This window comes from Equus asinus, chromosome 8 (assembly GCF_041296235.1).
Source record: "Equus asinus isolate D_3611 breed Donkey chromosome 8, EquAss-T2T_v2, whole genome shotgun sequence".
In the NCBI taxonomy this organism is placed as follows: Eukaryota; Metazoa; Chordata; class Mammalia; order Perissodactyla; family Equidae; genus Equus; species Equus asinus.
Genome location: NC_091797.1, coordinates 23,804,046 through 23,820,106, shown reverse-complemented (window position 1 = coordinate 23,820,106; position 16,061 = coordinate 23,804,046). Strand labels below are relative to the sequence as shown.

General features: G+C 49.6%; 1 protein-coding gene across 3 annotated transcripts; it reads right to left on the bottom strand.

Moving 5' to 3' along the window:
- Window positions 1-6,358: 6,358 nt before the first annotated feature.
- LOC106824574 (CMRF35-like molecule 7) lies at window positions 6,359-14,668 on the bottom strand. Of its 3 annotated transcripts, XR_006531934.2 has the most exons (7): window positions 14,309-14,653; window positions 13,737-14,060; window positions 12,293-12,368; window positions 10,800-10,912; window positions 9,149-9,258; window positions 7,919-8,276; window positions 6,359-7,727 (listed from the first exon to the last, which is right to left on the bottom strand). XR_006531934.2 is itself a non-coding variant. In XM_014830963.3 (6 exons), the coding sequence occupies exons 1-6, from the start codon at window positions 14,364-14,366 to the stop codon at window positions 8,031-8,033; spliced, it is 927 nt and encodes a 308-aa protein (XP_014686449.1). In that variant the 5' UTR covers window positions 14,367-14,668; the 3' UTR covers window positions 6,359-8,030. The 3 variants fall into 3 exon arrangements, 2 of the variants coding, with proteins under 2 accessions (XP_014686449.1, XP_070371066.1); XM_014830963.3 differs by having other exon boundaries at window positions 6,359-8,276; window positions 14,309-14,668; XM_070514965.1 differs by having other exon boundaries at window positions 6,359-8,276; window positions 14,293-14,654.
- Window positions 14,669-16,061: the final 1,393 nt, after the last annotated feature.

The window sequence follows — 16,061 nt, the reverse complement described above, 5'->3', positions numbered from 1 at the left end:
GTTGATATTGTAAATCTGTAGCTCCTGGATTCTGGAAGGTCAATATCCTAGGTTTAAGGAGTGAAGGCCAGAAAAGCACATTTGGGTTCCGGTCTGAGCGTGAGTTGACAAGTCAGGATGCCCCTCAGAGTGGAGATGGGGGCCCAGGCTTTGACCACAGAGATCTGCCAACTGAAGATTGGTCTTGCTATGGCCAGAAGCATAAGCCTTAGAAATGAAAGAGGATTATTAGAGAATTGCAGCCTTTCTTAAGAGGAAGAAAACAGTTCCTCCAGGGAGGGACTGATTCCCACCCCCAGCACTGAGTGGACGCCACATGGTGGCACTGTTTCCCTGTAATGCCCTGGCCTGAGCGAGGTCACAGGTCCTTTCCTCTATACCCAGAGCACACTGGGCAATTGAGGATCGACAAGGAAATAAATCCCAAAACCAATATGCGTCTTAACATCATCTGGCCATGAAACCCTTTTAAAATTACTCTAGAGGCTGGCCTGGTGGGGCAGTGTTTGAGTTCGCACATTCCGCTTCTCGGCGGCCCCGGGTTCGCTGGTTCAGATCCCGGGTGCGGATATGACACCGCTAGGCTCACCATGCTGTGTTAGGCGTCCCACGTATAAAGTGGAGGAAGATGGACATGGATGTTAGCTCAGGGCCAGTCTTCCTCAGCAAAAAGAGGAAGATTGGCAGCAGTTAGCTCAGGGCTAATCTTCCTCAAAAAAAAAAAATTACTCTAGGTTCCTGAGACATCAGCAAGGGCTCTGGAGTTATCATTTGTGCTTGAATTAGAGCAGAAAGCAAAATAGTCCTAAAGACAAATCTGTTGCTGCAAAATTTAATCAATTTCCCCAAAACTTTTAAGCAGAATCTATAAAACGTAATTTAGAAAAATGAGATAGTTTTTAAAGACCTAGAATTGAAATGGTAAGACTCAAGATTAGCAGTGCTTGTTAAGTAGATGACGTACCTCAATGATACCAACAGCTACTTGGTAAATTCTTCTTGTGCAGTTGAAACACTGTACCTTCAAGCCACAGGCAATTTCCCCCAGGATCACCTGCCACACTGAGGCGGGGCACAGCTAAAAGAGAGATTAGGTCTATTCCAAGAAAACTATAGAAAATGTGTTCAGCAATTCCTAAATCTTTTAAAAACTGTATTTTTTGTGACAAATATGTAATTAATTTTTATGTGACAAAGATGTAAAAGTTCATTCTAGAAAGGTGCATGTTGTCTATAATTCCACCACTTAGCACACACTGGCATTTATTGAGAACTTACTTTGTGCTAGGATTGTTTTAAATACTTTATGCATGTTACATCATCACCTAGGAAGTAGGCAATATTTTTCCAGGCAACTGAGATCCAGAAAAATTAATATCCTGCCCAGGATCACACAGCTAGTACAAGGCGGAAGTTAGCTTGAGATCTGAGTGGTCTGCTCCAGAGCCAGTCCTTAACGATTTTATGGAGCGGAATTTTCCTTTACTCCTCTAATCCATGCCCCAGAGATCATCGCTAGTAATACGCTGGTGTATGTTCATCTAGTCTTTTTCCTCTGGTCACACACAGGGACACAAATGCAAATGAGCTCATGCTGGGTGCATTATTTTGTGGGCTGCATTCTTTCATTTACTGCATCCCCAGAACATCTTTCCATATCAAACAGAGTTTCACTTCGCTTTTTGTAATGTCTACATAATATTCTTTGGTGTGAGTATAGCATGATTTATTTAATCAGCCTCCTATTAATGGAGATTGAGAGTTTCTAAGAACCGACTCTTGCAAATTGTGTCAAGCACAACTTACCTTTCCTTATATTAAAATATATGGAGAAAATACATTACTAGCATGGATTATTTTCACGTGACACTCACCAACATCTCTTAAAACATTAATGTTTTGTGGAGCCTTCGGAAGCAGATCTCAATACGTCACTAGCTGTAGTAAGTTCCAGCCTGCGGTCCTCTCCCTTTGTGCTCCAAGGCTACGGTCTAAAGAAGCCACCTTTAGTACCTCCTGCCCCGTATCTCCAAACCATCCCCACAACCTCGAATATCTCGACTCCTAAAAGACAAGACCTGAAACATCAGGGACCAGAGGGATGTGGAGGATCCGTACTTCCTAAGTTTTTGGCTGAGGGGACATGGCTTCTTCAGGGCAGACTCTAATGACCACTGGTGGGTGACAAAGGACTAACGAGCCAGGAAGACTGGCTCAAGGAGAGATGTGGTTGGGGGATGTGAGTGAGAAGGTAGCTGCCAGGTATTGCCAGCCAGATAAATGCGGACTTTGAAAATGTGCTCTTGTGTGTCTCCCTGAGGGACACAGGAAAGTTTCAGATGATTTTGATGACCTTCTTTTGGTGTCAGCCTGGATTTCCTCTAACGAAACTCCTTAAAAGACAGAAACATCAAGATGTCCAGCTTGTATGCTGGTTACACATGTGTCAGCTGCAGGAGGTGGAAGGAGGGACTTGTTCTCAGAAATCCAGCAAGGATTCCGGAGAGAAAGAAGCTCAGGCAGGAGAAGAGGTGGTAGCAGTTAGCAAAGAGAAGACAGGCCAAACTTCTGAACCCTAGAGAAGTGGCCCCAAGACTTAGAATTTGCAGTAAGAACTTTTTATTTTTAATTTTTATTGAGATTATGATAGTTTACAACCTTGTGAACTTTCAGTTGTACATTATTGTTTGTCAGTCGTGTTGTAGGTGCACCGCTTCACCCTCTGTGCCCACCCCCTACCCCCCTTCCCTGGAAGCCACTAATCTGTCCTCTTTGTCTACATGTTTAACTTCCACACATGAGTGGAGTCATACAGAGATTGTCCTTCTCTATCTGGCTTATTTCACTTAACATAATACCCTCAAGGCCCATCCATGTTGTTGTGAATGGGATGATTTTATTCTTTTTTTATGGCTGAGTGGTATTCCATTGTATATATATACCATATCTTCTTTATCCAATCATCAGTTGATGGGCACTTAGATTGCTTCCACGTCTTGGCTATTGTAAATAATGCTGCGATGAACATAGAGGTGCCTGGGACTTTTGCAATTGCTGATTTCAAGTTCTTTGGATAGATACCCAGTAGTGGGATGGCTGGGTCGTATGGTATTTCTATTTTTAATTTTTTGAGAAATCTCCATACTGTTTTCCATAGTGGCTGCACCAGTTTGCATTCCCACCAGCAGTGTATGAGGGTTTCTTCTTCTCCACAACCTATCCAACATTTGTGGCTTTTTGTGTTGGTTATTTTTGCCATTCTAATGGGTGTAAGGTGATATCTTAGTATAGTTTTGATTTGCATTTCCCTGATGATCAGTGATGATGAACATCTTTTCATGTGCCTATTGGCCATCCGTATATCTTCTTTGGAGAAATGTCTGTTCATGTCTCCTGCCCACTTTTTGATCAGGTTGTTTGGTTTTTTGTTGTTGAGTTGTGTGAGTTCTTTATATATTATGGAGAGTAACCTTTTGTCGCATATATTACTTGCAGATATTTTTTCCTAATTAGTGAGTTGTTTCTTTGCTTCAATCCTGTTTTCCCTTGCCTTGAAGAAGCTCTTTAGTCTGATGAAGTCCCATTTGTTTATTCTTTCTATTGTTTCCCTTGTCTGAGAAGACATGGTATCCGAAAATGTCCTTTTAATACTAATGTCAAATAGTGTACTGCCTATATTTTCTTCTAGAAGCCTTATGGTTTCAGGTCTTACCTTTAGGTGCTTGATCCATTTTGAATTTATTATTGTGAATGGTGAAAAAGAAAGGTCAATATTCATTCTTTCACATGTGGCTGTCCAGTTTTCCCAGCACCGTTTATTGAAAAGACTTTCTTTCCTCCATTGTAGGCCCTCAGCTCCTTTGTCAAAGATTAGCTGTCCATAGATGTGTGGTTTTATTTCTGGGCTTTCCATTTTGTTCCATTGATCTCTGCACCTGTTTTTGTACCAGTACCATGCTGTTTTGATTACTATAGCTTTGTAGTATATTTTCAAGTCAGGGATTGTGATGCCTGCAGCTTTGTTCTTTTTTCCCATGATTGTTTTAGCAATTCGGGGTCTTTTGTTGCCCCATATGAATTTTAGGATTCTTTGTTCTATTTCTGTAAAGAATGTCATTGGGATACTGATTGGGATTGCATTGAATCTGTAGATTGCTTTAGGTATTATGGACATTTTAACTATGTTTATTCTTTCAATTCATGTGCATGGAATGTCTTTACAGCATTAAGAACTCTTATTTCACATGTCTTGATTCTTGGAAGGGACTAGATAGTTGTTCATCAAACTATTTCTCTCTGAGAGCACAGCCAGGCTGTCTCATCCAGCCTCTCTTGCATGAGAAGCAGCCAAGTGACTGGGTTCTGGAAGAAATGAAGTTTGCTCCTCCCAGGCCTGGCCCTTAAAGCTGCCTGTGCAACCTTCAGTGTTCTCTCTTCTCTTATTTGCTGCCCAGAGGGAGACAGTCCAGCGGAGGGCTCTGAGGCCCTAGAGGAGTTATATATATATATACATGTTTGGGTTTTTTAAAAAATAAAACATTACAGACATATTTGAAGCTCCCTACTGATACACTGAGTATAAATGTATCTAGTTGAGATCTGAATTCCTTTGATGGCTAATGACGTTGAACATTAGTGTCTTTCAACTTCCCTGTGTGGGATTTTTTTTTAACCTATAATTTGCCAATTAAAAATGGCTTATCCTTTTTTATTGATTTTTAAATTCTGGCTACTAATCCTTTATCAGTCCCGTGCATTACAAATGCCATCTGCCTGTCTGTGGCTCATTCTTCCACTTAATTTCTGGTGTCGTCCTTTGTCTTGAAGTTTCCATCTTAATACAGTCAAATGTCACGTTTCCCCTTTCTGATTGGTGCTTATGACGTCTGGCTGCAGAAATCTTCCTGTATCTTAAAGTCATAAAAACTCTTATGTTTTTGTCTAAACATTTTATTGTTTGGTTATTGACATCTAGGTTTATAATCCACCTGGAATTTATTTTCGCATAAGACAGAGGTAGGAATCTAATTTTCTTTTTCCCCGTGTGGGTAGACATTTGTGCCATGACACATTCTCTTCTTCCCCGAGACTCCAGTGCCTGCCCTGGCAAATACCAAGTTTCCCTCTGTACACGGGTCTGTTCCTTGCCTCTTGGTTCAGTGGCCCTGGCGGACTTTCTATTCCAGGATGTTAGAACCTCACAGTGAGGCTTGGGTTCTGGTCAGGTAAGTCATCCCCTTTCCCCATGGCTTTGAACTTCAAATTTGTCTTGGCTATTTGTTTTGATTGTTTATTGCCGCATGAAAAACTATCCACAAACTTAGTGGCTTAAAACAACAATCAAAAGATAAAATAGGCGAGTCGATGGATAAAATCTTTACCTACAGCGTCATGTGCATTAAGAGCGTGAGGGGCAAAGCGAAGGCAGGCCCCATGTTGTGCTGGGTGGGCAGCCCTCAGGGAGAAGGATGGTGCCCAAAGGGTGGGGAGCTCAGGCATATGCAATGGGGCCAAAGCCTGCTGGCGTCCAAAGGCCAAGGAGAAGCACCCCCTCCTGTGGGGCCCGCGTCTTGGGGTGGCTTGGTTGCCATGGCTGCCTCAGTGCTGAGATGCGGGGAAGATGTACATCCCTGAGGCCACAGCTCTGGAAGGTGCCTCCAGGCCTCTGCTGGCGGCCGAAGGGGCAGCCCTCTCCCTGGGCCAGGGCGGGCAGGAGGAGCTCAAGTCCTCTTATCTGGGGCCCCCAGTTAACTGGGAAACACTTCCCTTGGACTCCCTAGCCGAGTCAGCTGCACTCTTACTATCCTCTCGTGGCTCCTGGGGCTTCTATCAGAAAAGGTCGTGCATCCCGCCCATTCTCTCCTAGCACCATGAGCATTCCTCTAGCTGTAGCCATATTGCTTTGTACTGTCATTGGTTTTCATACATCTATCCAACACATGCACACATGTGCGCACACACACACACACACACACACAACAACGAGATCCTCACAGTAACGGGGACCAAGAATCATTGTGGTTAACACTTCAGGGTCTAGGATCCACCATCTACTAGCTGTGTGACTTTGGGAAATCACTTAATCTCTCTATGCCTCAATTTCTCCATCTATAAAATGGAGGCAAGTACTTAACTTAGAGGGATGTTTGAGCCATTAATGCATGTAGAGGAATGCGGCCCAGAAGAAGCACTCCATCAATGCTGGCTTACTCTGTTAACCTCTGATCCCCAACTCTGAGCAGTGCCTGGCAGTCAGGAGGCACCCATAAGTACTTGTCTAATGAAAATAACCCCAGGAGCTCTAGGCTGAGTAAATCCTTTGGGTTTTAACAGTTCACGAGGAAGCTGACCCCTGGGATGTCTCCTGGTACTGCAGCCAGAGCAATGCAGGCAGGAAGTCCAAGTTGGGGGGAACATGATAAAGACGGGCTTGCCCAGTGGGCAGGTAGGCTAAAATATAGACCGAGAGTGGAGGTGCTGTCAGATGCCTGGAACTATGAAGAACCAGAGGTCAAAGGAGGGCACAGGTCAGTGCCAATGACCTTCTCAGAGCAAGACCGAGTTGGGTGGGAGGTCAGGGTGCAGCAATTGCCCAGCCTCTGGAAGGAGAAGGACTCAGGCAGGAAGGCTGGGACAGACCCCTGAGGAGCCAGGATGATGCTCAGAGCATCCTGCTCCCTCCCTGCTCCTCGCCTCCCTCCACCCCAGTGTCTGGTCCTGCAGGTGTGCACCCATCAGTTGTGTCCCCATGGAGCTACAGACGGGACAGAACCAAATCCTCAACACTAGGAACCTGGGAGGTGGATGATGGCAGCAGAGATGTCACAAGTGACAGGCACTTCCTGCCACTTTCTTCCCAGAGGAAGACCTCATCCTTGCACACAAGCCTGCCAGACCTCAAACCATCCACCCCTCTCTCCAACTCCTCACTCTCTTTCTGGCCATGATGCAACTTGACCCTCAGGTCCCATCTGTGGGCAAGGCTGATGTCTCATTGTCACTGAGGGGAAGCAAGGTCCGTCTGACAAAAACATTCACAAACGAGCTGCCCGAGCAGGAGGTGGTGAGACCCCTGTCCTTCAGTTGTAGCAGAGACTTCATGACTCACCGGGGTTTCACAGAGGGGTTCTCACATGCCATTGGCAGTTGGATTCGATGACCTATAATGTCACTCCCTTGAGAAACGATGAATCCACAATTCCAAGGAACCTTGCCCACAATGGGGCAGGACACAAGCCTCCTGCCCACGTGGCCTGGAGTTCCCAGAGTTCAGAGTCGCTCCTTGGGGGCACACATTACCTTCTGTCTCCAGAAGGGCCCTGTGAAATTATGCTTCAGCCAGGCAGGAGGTGTCCCGCAGCCTCCTCTGCTGGACCGAGACACAGTTAGCAGAGTGGAGGATAGTTTCCGGGGAGGCAGAGGAGCCCAAGTCAGTTCTGATGGAGCCATGTGGGAGACAGAGGGAAGGAAGCTCCCCTGTGAGAGCCCGGCAAGGCCCAGGATGAGGAGTGACCCCTGAGTGGCGGGCACTGCCTATGTCCTGGCAGGGTCTTTAGTGAGGATTATTTAGAATTGGGAGACCAGGAAGGAGAGGGGGATCTGGGCTGGGAGAGACGGAACCTTCCAGCTTGGCTTAGAGGCCCTGAGAGGACAGTTAAGGGAGGGGACTCTCGCAGAGACAGCCACCAGTAGAGGAACTTGCACAATCTGTCAGGATTTCGTAGCCCCTGGTCAGGAAGGAAGTGAGTGTCGGAGAGGGAGGTGAGGCACTGGGTCCCAGACCCGGGGGAGGCGAGTGGGGAGGTGTCCCTAAACCCCATTTGTTGTCCCCACAGCCTGCCCCTTGAAGCCCTCACACTTAAAGCTTCTCCCCTCTGGGGTGACCAGGACTTTCCTTCCTTTGCTCCCCCTTCCTCACCTCCTTTACAGGAAGGGGTGACCTCTTGCAGGTTTGGGACCGTCTGTGCCACACTAAAGTCACCCCATTGCTGGTCGAGCAGCCCTGTGCCTCACAGGCATTTGATAGGTGCTCACTGCCCAGTGAATTCTGCCTTCAGGTCCTGTTCCCCCTCCAGGGCTGCGGACTCGGAGGGCTGGGGTCTGTTTCTAGCGATGCTGGCATATTCCACAGCCAGAAGGGGGTCAGGCGTGGGCTTCGGATTGGGGGCGGTATTGACATAGATGGAGTCCTCAAGGCCGAGGTGGTTCAGGTGGATAAGTGAGGCATAGCAGATCGTCCCGGTGTCCTCGCTGGAGCCCATCCGCTGATTGGAGCCCTGGGAAGCAAAGAAGACAGGTGTTCATTGTATGGATCACAGCTGGGAGTGGTCAGTGGCCCCCTGAGTCCCAGAGCTGAGTAGAGGGCAAGGACAGGGTTAAGGTGTGGGACAGGATATGGATCCTGCAGAGTCTCTGGGAATGGCAGAAGTCAGCAAGGGTGCCATCACTGAGCATGCTTGAGAATAAGGAAGGCTATTTAGAGTGTGGCCCATGGACCAGCAGCTCACCCAGAAGGTTGTTGAAAATGCACAGTCTCAGGCTCCGCCCCAGATCTATTAAAGCAAGGTCTCTGGAGTGGGGCCCAGGAAATTCTATTTTAACAAGCTCTCCGGGGGATTTTTGTGCACGCTCAAGTTTGAGTAGCGTTGAGCTGGAAGAGCTCTTGGTAGAGATGTTAGAGTCGATTCCAGCCATACAGAGGGTTGGACCAGACGACTTTAGATCCTCCCAATCCTGCAATTCTGTGATCTCAAGAGTCTCAGCCCCTTAATAAGACAGACCTACCCAAGGGAAACAGCCCAGTCTCCAGCCCCCAATGAGAAAGCACCCTCGGGAGCCATGTCTTTTATCACGCGAGACTTCCATGCAGCTCGTTGGACCAATGGCAGCCGAGCCATCAGCTGGCTAATAACCCACGAGATGGGCCCACGTGAAAAGCTGTAACTCGTGGGAGTCATGGTCAAAAGCTGAGTCAGTCAGTTCTCTTTCTGTCTACATGATTTGAATTGGGAAATAAGGGAAAGGACGCAGGCAGTGAGGCAGCAGGGGCGTGAGGAGTCAGGAGTGAGTCCAGGTTCAGGGGAAACAGAAACTATGAGCAAACACAAGCCAGGAAGTTAAATAAAAACAACGATGACAACCAAGTTACCCTGGAAAGCTGAGATTCCCTCTGTCCTGGTGACGGGTCCTTGCTACGCACAGGACACTCTGCCTCCTGGGCTGAAATGTTGTCATAGTTGTGGTGGGATTCATCCTCACCTGCGAGGAAAACAGTCAAGGTTGGGGGAGGGACCTCTCCCTACCCACCTCCCATGGAAATACGGGGTGGCTGGAGATCCCTAATGGGGACGGGCAGGGGCTTGGTCAAGACCTGCCATGGTGCCGGGGGACATCCCAAGCGGAAAGTACAGAGGAGTGTCCAGGGATGCAGGGAGCAATCACATTGACTGCCTGAAGCTAATGTGTCTAAGACCGGTAAACTCAATCAATTCCAGGTCGCTGAAAGTTCCAAATTTAAACATCAAGGTGAAGTATAATCTATGTGCTGGGGAAGTTATATATAATGTCTTTCAAAATTTTTGGACCAGGAACCACAATGAAAAACATTTTATCTTATTACCACATATACAAACACACACACTCACTCTCTCTCTCACACACACATACAAACACTCCTAAAATAAAAGTTCAATGAAAAAAATACTTATCCTTCCAATGTGCAAATAATTTTGAATTTTGTTTTATAAAAATACTATTGTGACCCACTAAATCGACTTTATGTGGTTTGAAAAATATATAAATAAAGTTTCACAATCCACTACTACTTTAGTATTTTTATAGCTTGAAAAATTAAAATCCATGAGGTCCAGTATAACTCTGACCCGCCCACTCCCACATTCCAATCTTGCTGTCAACAGACACATCCCTGGGTTATGTGGTTAGTAGACACCCAGCACTTACGTGCTGGACAGACTGACCAACAGAAACGAGGCAGGAATCACCAAAAGGCACTAATCTGAGAAATCTTGTGCAAAATGCTGTAGATTTTACATGTGATTAATGCTAGAAACTTAAAACTTAGAAGATTAAAAAGTCTTCCAACTGCTTTTAGGAAGACAAAATGTTAAAATGATAGCAACAATTAAAAAACAATACTGGTAACCTGAAAGTTCTTTAGATAAAGTTGTTAAAAAGTCCATAACTATGAAAAGATGGCAAAATAGGGGCTAGCCCCAGGGGATAGTGGTTACACTTCAACACGCCCTACTTCGGTGGCCCAGGTTCGCGGGTTTGGATCCCAGGTGTGGACCTACTCCACTCAACAGCCATGCCATGGTCGCGTCCCACATACAAAAATAAAGGGAGACTGGCGCAGATGTTGGCTCAGGGCTAATCTTCCTCAAGCAAAAAAAGAGGAAGATCGGCAACAAATGTTAGCTCAGAGCCAATCTTCCTCACACCCTCCCCCCCAAAAAAGATGGTAAAATAGATGATCCCTAATGGGTCCTAGAATACCAGCCTTGGGCAAATTGGCACTGAGATGAAGTGGCTTTCGGCAAGCTGACCTCGAAAGTCAGACTAAAAGAGAATTGGCCCGTCCTCAGCACTGTGGGCCCTGCCGCCCTGGCAAAGCAGGAGCGGAGCCATTGGAGAGCCCAGGGGATCTTGGCCACGTCACCTCTCGGCCTCAGTTTCCTTGTTGGTAAAAAAAATGGGCACAATAAGCCTTGACCCCATGGCTCGCGGGCGCTTTATCATGGCTAAGCACTCGCTGGTCTGCTTGGCCAGCGGGGGTTTACCTTTCCTGGCCCTTCCTCGGGCTTTCCTGAGGTACAGGATCAGGAAGAGAGTGAGCACCAGCAGCAGGACAGCCACCACCACGCCCGAGATGACGTCCCAGTAATCTGTGGGGCTTTGGAATAAGGACCAGCCAGGTGAGGAAGGTCAGAGCCAACCTTCTGCTGTGACACCACCCCGTCCCCATGCCTGTCCTGGGGACAGACTTTCCTGCTGAGCTGGCCGCAGGGCAGCCTCATGGTCAAGGGCTCTGCCCCATAAGCCATGCAGTGTCACTGTGTCCTTCGATCTCCGGCTTGTTTCCTTCCCTGTAAGATGGGAATGTTGACCGTGTCTCCAGTCTGCTCCTTTCCCCTTTCTGACTGCCGTCCCTCTACTGGCCTTCTGGGCCCTTGTTGTGGGATCTGTGCTCACTTTGCCTGATCCTTCCCTAGCTGTCCTTGGTCTGAGCCCCTTACCCTCAGCCCTTTGTTCTGAGCTGCACTTAATGCAGAGAATGCCGGTGTCATCTGGCAAACAGCTCTGCCACATAATCACTGAATTTTAACAGGTCCCATTTTAAGCCAAAGGAAGAGCACAAAGGTAGTCTTTCTTATACCATAGCAGGCTCCCCGGGAAGGTGCCTGGGGTGTCAAGGGTCAAAGGGGGTGAGGCAGTGGCTCTAGGACACCTTTCAGCTCCCTTGGCCAGCACCACCTGGTTTATGGTGCCATGCCTGGAAGAGGGAACTGTGGTTTGCAGGACCCCAAGGTTCACACCCACAGTGATGGTGGGTGGAGAGAGGGCAGAGGCAGGAAGAGAAACAGCTATCAGGCCAGTCCTGGGCGGGGGCCTGGAAACCTTCAGACAGGGGTAGAGGAAATCAGGCCATGGGCTGTAGCAACTACACAGTGCGCCCTTTCCCTGGACCCCGGTGGCCCTGGGACAGCTCCCCTTCTCGTACTGAGAGAGGAGGGCTAGAAGAGAGGAAGAGGAAAAAGAAGCAGCCTTGTGCACGTGCCTAGTACAGGGCCCTTCGAATCCTCAATTTCATTTAATCTTCGCAACAACCCTGGAAAGCAGTGGTGCCCAACCGGGGAAGTTGTGTCCCCAAGGCGAACTTGGTGATGTCTGGAGATCTCTACGGTTGCCACAACGGGGCGGTCTGGGGACGTTTGGGCTACTGCTCTCTAATGGGTAGAGGCTATTTAGAGGCAGCTAAATATCCTACAGTCACAGGACAGCCCCTCACGACAGAGAAGTATTCGGCCCCAAATATCAGCAGTGTGAAAGGTAAGAAACCCTAACGTAAGCTGGGAATGTTATTGGCCCCATTTTGCAGATGAGAGAACAGAGGCTCAAAGAGGTGAAGTGGCCGGAAGCAGCTGTCTGATTCCCATTCATCCTTTAAGGGCTGGGTGCCCGTGGGAACGTGGTAGATGGAGGCATTTGGCAGAGTCGGCAAAGGGCAGGAGGGGATGGGGCTCTGAGAGGACAGGGGAGGGGGTGACAGTACCTGTCAAGGACAGGGCTGATGGCAGAGGTCCAGGCTGTGGTCCTCCTGGTGCTCCTGGGGGTGGGCAGGGTTGAAGCTGTAAGAGACAATGAGGGGGGCACTCCTGTCTGTTAGCCCCCAGGCCAGGGCTTCCCACTTCTAGCCCCCAACCCTGGGAAGGAGGAGCCCACACATGGCCCTGGACCAGGTGAGGTCTCTGAGAAGCACCGTATGCCCTGCACACGCAGAGGCGTGCTGGATTTCCTTCATGTGGAGGTGCCACAGTGCATGTGGCTTTCGATTAGGTATCACACTGTCACTCGTATATTGGATATATTCTGCAGTCTCTTCTGTTTTCATTATTTTTGAACATGTCATGCACTTTCAATCTCTAATGCCTCCCTTCCAATCCTTCTTGCTCCCCTGGATAAATTCCTGCTCATCCAACAAGGCCCATGTGGTGTCACCTCCTCTGGGAAGTCCTCCAGGAGAGTCCAAACCTCTGTCCTTCTCCAGCAACCTGGTCTCTCCCTTCACTGGCCTCCATACCACATGCTTCCATTATGCCACCTGCCACCCTGCATCACAGTCCTTTATGGATGTGTCTGTCCTCCTGGCTGGCCTGTGGGCTCCTCCAGCACAGCATGAGGTCTCAAGGTTTTTGATTCTCCTCTCAGAGCCTGGCCCCATGCCCTACATAGAGTGGGCAATGAGCCAAGGTGGGGCGGTGGACGACAGGGCAGCTGATCTGGATCCTCCAGGTGCCCTGCTGACCAAGTGGCTGGGAAGGCTGGGCAGCAGGGCCAGGGGCCGGGAAGGCACAGTTCCAGCCCTGACCGTCATAGAGAAACGCAGGGGACTTGGCAATGTTGAAGTTTTCGGGAGGAATACGTGCGGCCGTCGGGAGAGGGGTAACCCCAAACTTCCCATTCTGAGACTTAAGGTCTCTCAACTATTAGGGGCAGGTCCAGGGTGAGGCCACAGACCCTCTGAGCCCTTGGCCACCACACCTCCCAGCCTCATCCCCGAAGTCTCATGTCTGCCTCACTAGCTGGCCATCTCCCGTCTGTCCCCACTTCTTGACCCCCATCCAGTTACTCATGACCCATCTTGAGCCCAGCCCTTTGAGAGAAGGTTGGGGGTTCGGTCAGGGGTAGGGATGTCTGGGATGGACCATTAAGCCAGTCTCACTGAAGCCTGAGGAAACTTTATGGCTACCACAAATCAGCGGAGGAGTTCTGTCAGCAGCAACAGAAATGTTCAAGGAAATGTGTGCGATGGGGAAGGAACAACAGCCGAAAGCCAGCAGGTCTGAGCTCTGGAGCTGGTTCTGCCCTGAACCCCGAGAGGCTCCAGTTTTCGGGTATGAGAAGGTTGAAGGAAATGATTTTTAGGAATCTTTCCAGCTCTAACACCTTGTGATTCAGAAAGTCTGAGAAGCACAGATAAGAAGGGAAAAACTCACCCTGAGATACCACCAGATGGATGGCTCTTAGAACAAAGATCCCGTAAGATTCTCTGATTCCACACCAATAGATTCCTGAGTCCTCCACCCTGAGTTCAGTCATGGTGACGAAGAAGAAGCCAGACCCGGGATAATCCTGGAGGGAGTGTCGAGCCCCTTTCTGGATCCTGGCATTGCTGACGATTATGTTACAAGTATATTCTCTTATTACCTTACACCAGTGTTTCATCTTGTTCCAACCTTGCTGGAGCTGGTACTGGCATGTCACGGTGATTGACTCGCCCTCCAGTTTATGCAGCATCTCTGGCTTCTGTTCCCAGGAGCCTGAGAATAAACCCTCAGGTCAGGGAGCCCCCCAGCTGCCACTGCACAGCCATGAGATGGGGCCTCCATCCTCGGGAGCCCCCTCCGTGTGTCTGCATTCAGAAGGTGCCCTCAAACCGGCCTCTGGCCACAACTCCAGCTGCCTTGTGCCCTTCCCCACAGGGCCCTCTCCACGCCCACCTCACCTAGCCATCTCCCCCTCCTCCTGCCCTGTTCCCCTCCCTCTGCCTACCTCGCCTGCCCCTCACCTGAGGCCAGGAGCACCAGCAGGACAGGTGACAGCAGGTGTGTGGCCTCCCAGGCCATGGGCTCTCTTGTTGAGCTGGGGTAAGGGGAGGGAAGCGAGGGAGCAGGGAAGCCCCCAAGGAGAGGGAGCCAGAGCCGGGGACTCGGTGCAGCCACCCCAGCCTGCCTGGGAAGAAGAGCTGAGGGAGGCAAAGGCCTCCGAGGGGCAGTGGGGTGCCTGGGGAGGAGGCGGAGGTCTTGGCCTGTAGGCTGGACCCTCCAGCTGCAGATGCTACCTCTGGGCCTGGACAGACCTCAGCCTGGGACTGGACTGAGACTCTAGGGGACTCTGTAGCTACTGCTCAGCTCTCTTCAACCTCTTCCTCTTGGTCAGGCCATCCCCCTCCCACTGGGGTTGGGGTGGGGAAAGCCCAGGAGGAAACTATGGTGAAATAAGAACTATTTCTGGGCCACCCCACAGCTGAGTGGTTAAGGTCCCAAGCTTGTCTTCGGCAGCCTGGGGTTTGCCAGTTCGGATCCTGCGCATGGTCTACACACCGCTCATCAAGCCATGCTGTGGCATCATCCCACATAGAAGAACTAGAATGACCTACAGCTAGGATATGCAACTAGGTCCTGGAGCTTTGTGGAAAAAAAGAAAAAAAAGAGGAACATTGGCAACAGCTCAGGGCCAGTCTTCCTCATCAAAAAAAAAAAAAGGACTATTTCTCCTCAGTCTTACTCTCCTCTATTCTACTCCTTCCTCCCCAGATGACCAGAGCCCAGAGCCCCACTGGTCCCCAGTGGTCAGAAACCTCCTGCCCAGGGCTACCTGGGAATTGGGAAATTCCACAGAGACTAGAGGAGAAAGGAGATGGAGAGTCTTTTTCAGCAATGGAGGTGTAGGGAAGGTCCCTGGCAAGGGTGGGGGAGAGCCAAGCTGGGGGCATGACCATCAGAGGTGGGGAGGAGAAGAGAGGTGCAGAAGGAGAGGGGAGGAGAAAGGGGCACCTCCGCCCCCAGGTCACCCCATGTCCCCAGGGCTGGCCATAGTTACAGTTATTGAAAGACCACACGAATCAAGCACATTTTAAAAAATAATTGTTATCAGATGAGCTGCAGAAACAATTGTCACAGGCTGTCTGTAGTTAATAGATAAAACAACAAAGCAAAGGAAAGCCCTGTAAAATGCAGTGTTGCGGCCTGTGAGAGGAAGCGCAGCATAAGAGGGTTAAAGTGCCCGGGGACCCAGGACAGCAAAAGAAGAAGTGGGGCTGCCCCAGGCCAACAGGAAGCTAGGCTACCTGGCGAGGTGTTCTGTACCAGGATACCCTTCTGGACTTGCACGGGGCGACAGTGGGTGATGGGTCTAAGACCCCTGTGTCAATTGGTCAGGGCGTCAGGGCAGTGGGCTGCCCTGGGAGAGGATCTGCCCTTGGCAAGGCTGCTCTCTGCAGCTGAAGCCGCCCCCAAGGAGGGCTGGCAGAGGAGGCCTTCCACTCGGCTCCCAAGACAGGGGCAAGCAGTCCATGAGTCCTGCAGGAGGAGCTGGGCAGCACAGCCTGGTGTCCACTGACCGGGTGTGATCTAGAGTGGAAAGCACATTTTGCAGGCATTCGGGAGAACTATGAACCTAAGGCTCGCTGGCTGGCCTCACAGTTGGGAGCGTGTGTCTGCTGTGGTGACAGATCGGCCTGACAGGCTCCTCAGCGCAAACATCCCGTGGGTGCTGGGTTGTCTTTCTTTGTTCCTTTCTTGGTCGTGACAGGAAGCCTT

Bases quoted from the DNA above. Each gene is read 5' to 3' on its own strand.
- LOC106824574 (XM_014830963.3), bottom strand. From the start codon at position 14,366: ATGGCCTGGGAGGCCACACACCTGCTGTCACCTGTCCTGCTGGTGCTC. The intron at 14,061-14,308 runs GTGAGGGGCAGG...GTTTATTCTCAG, and splicing joins GCTGGTGCTCCTGGCCTCAG to GCTCCTGGGAACAGAAGCCA. The intron at 8,277-9,148 runs GTAACTTGGTTG...TTTGCTTCCCAG, and splicing joins GGGAATCTCAGCTTTCCAGG to GGCTCCAATCAGCGGATGGG.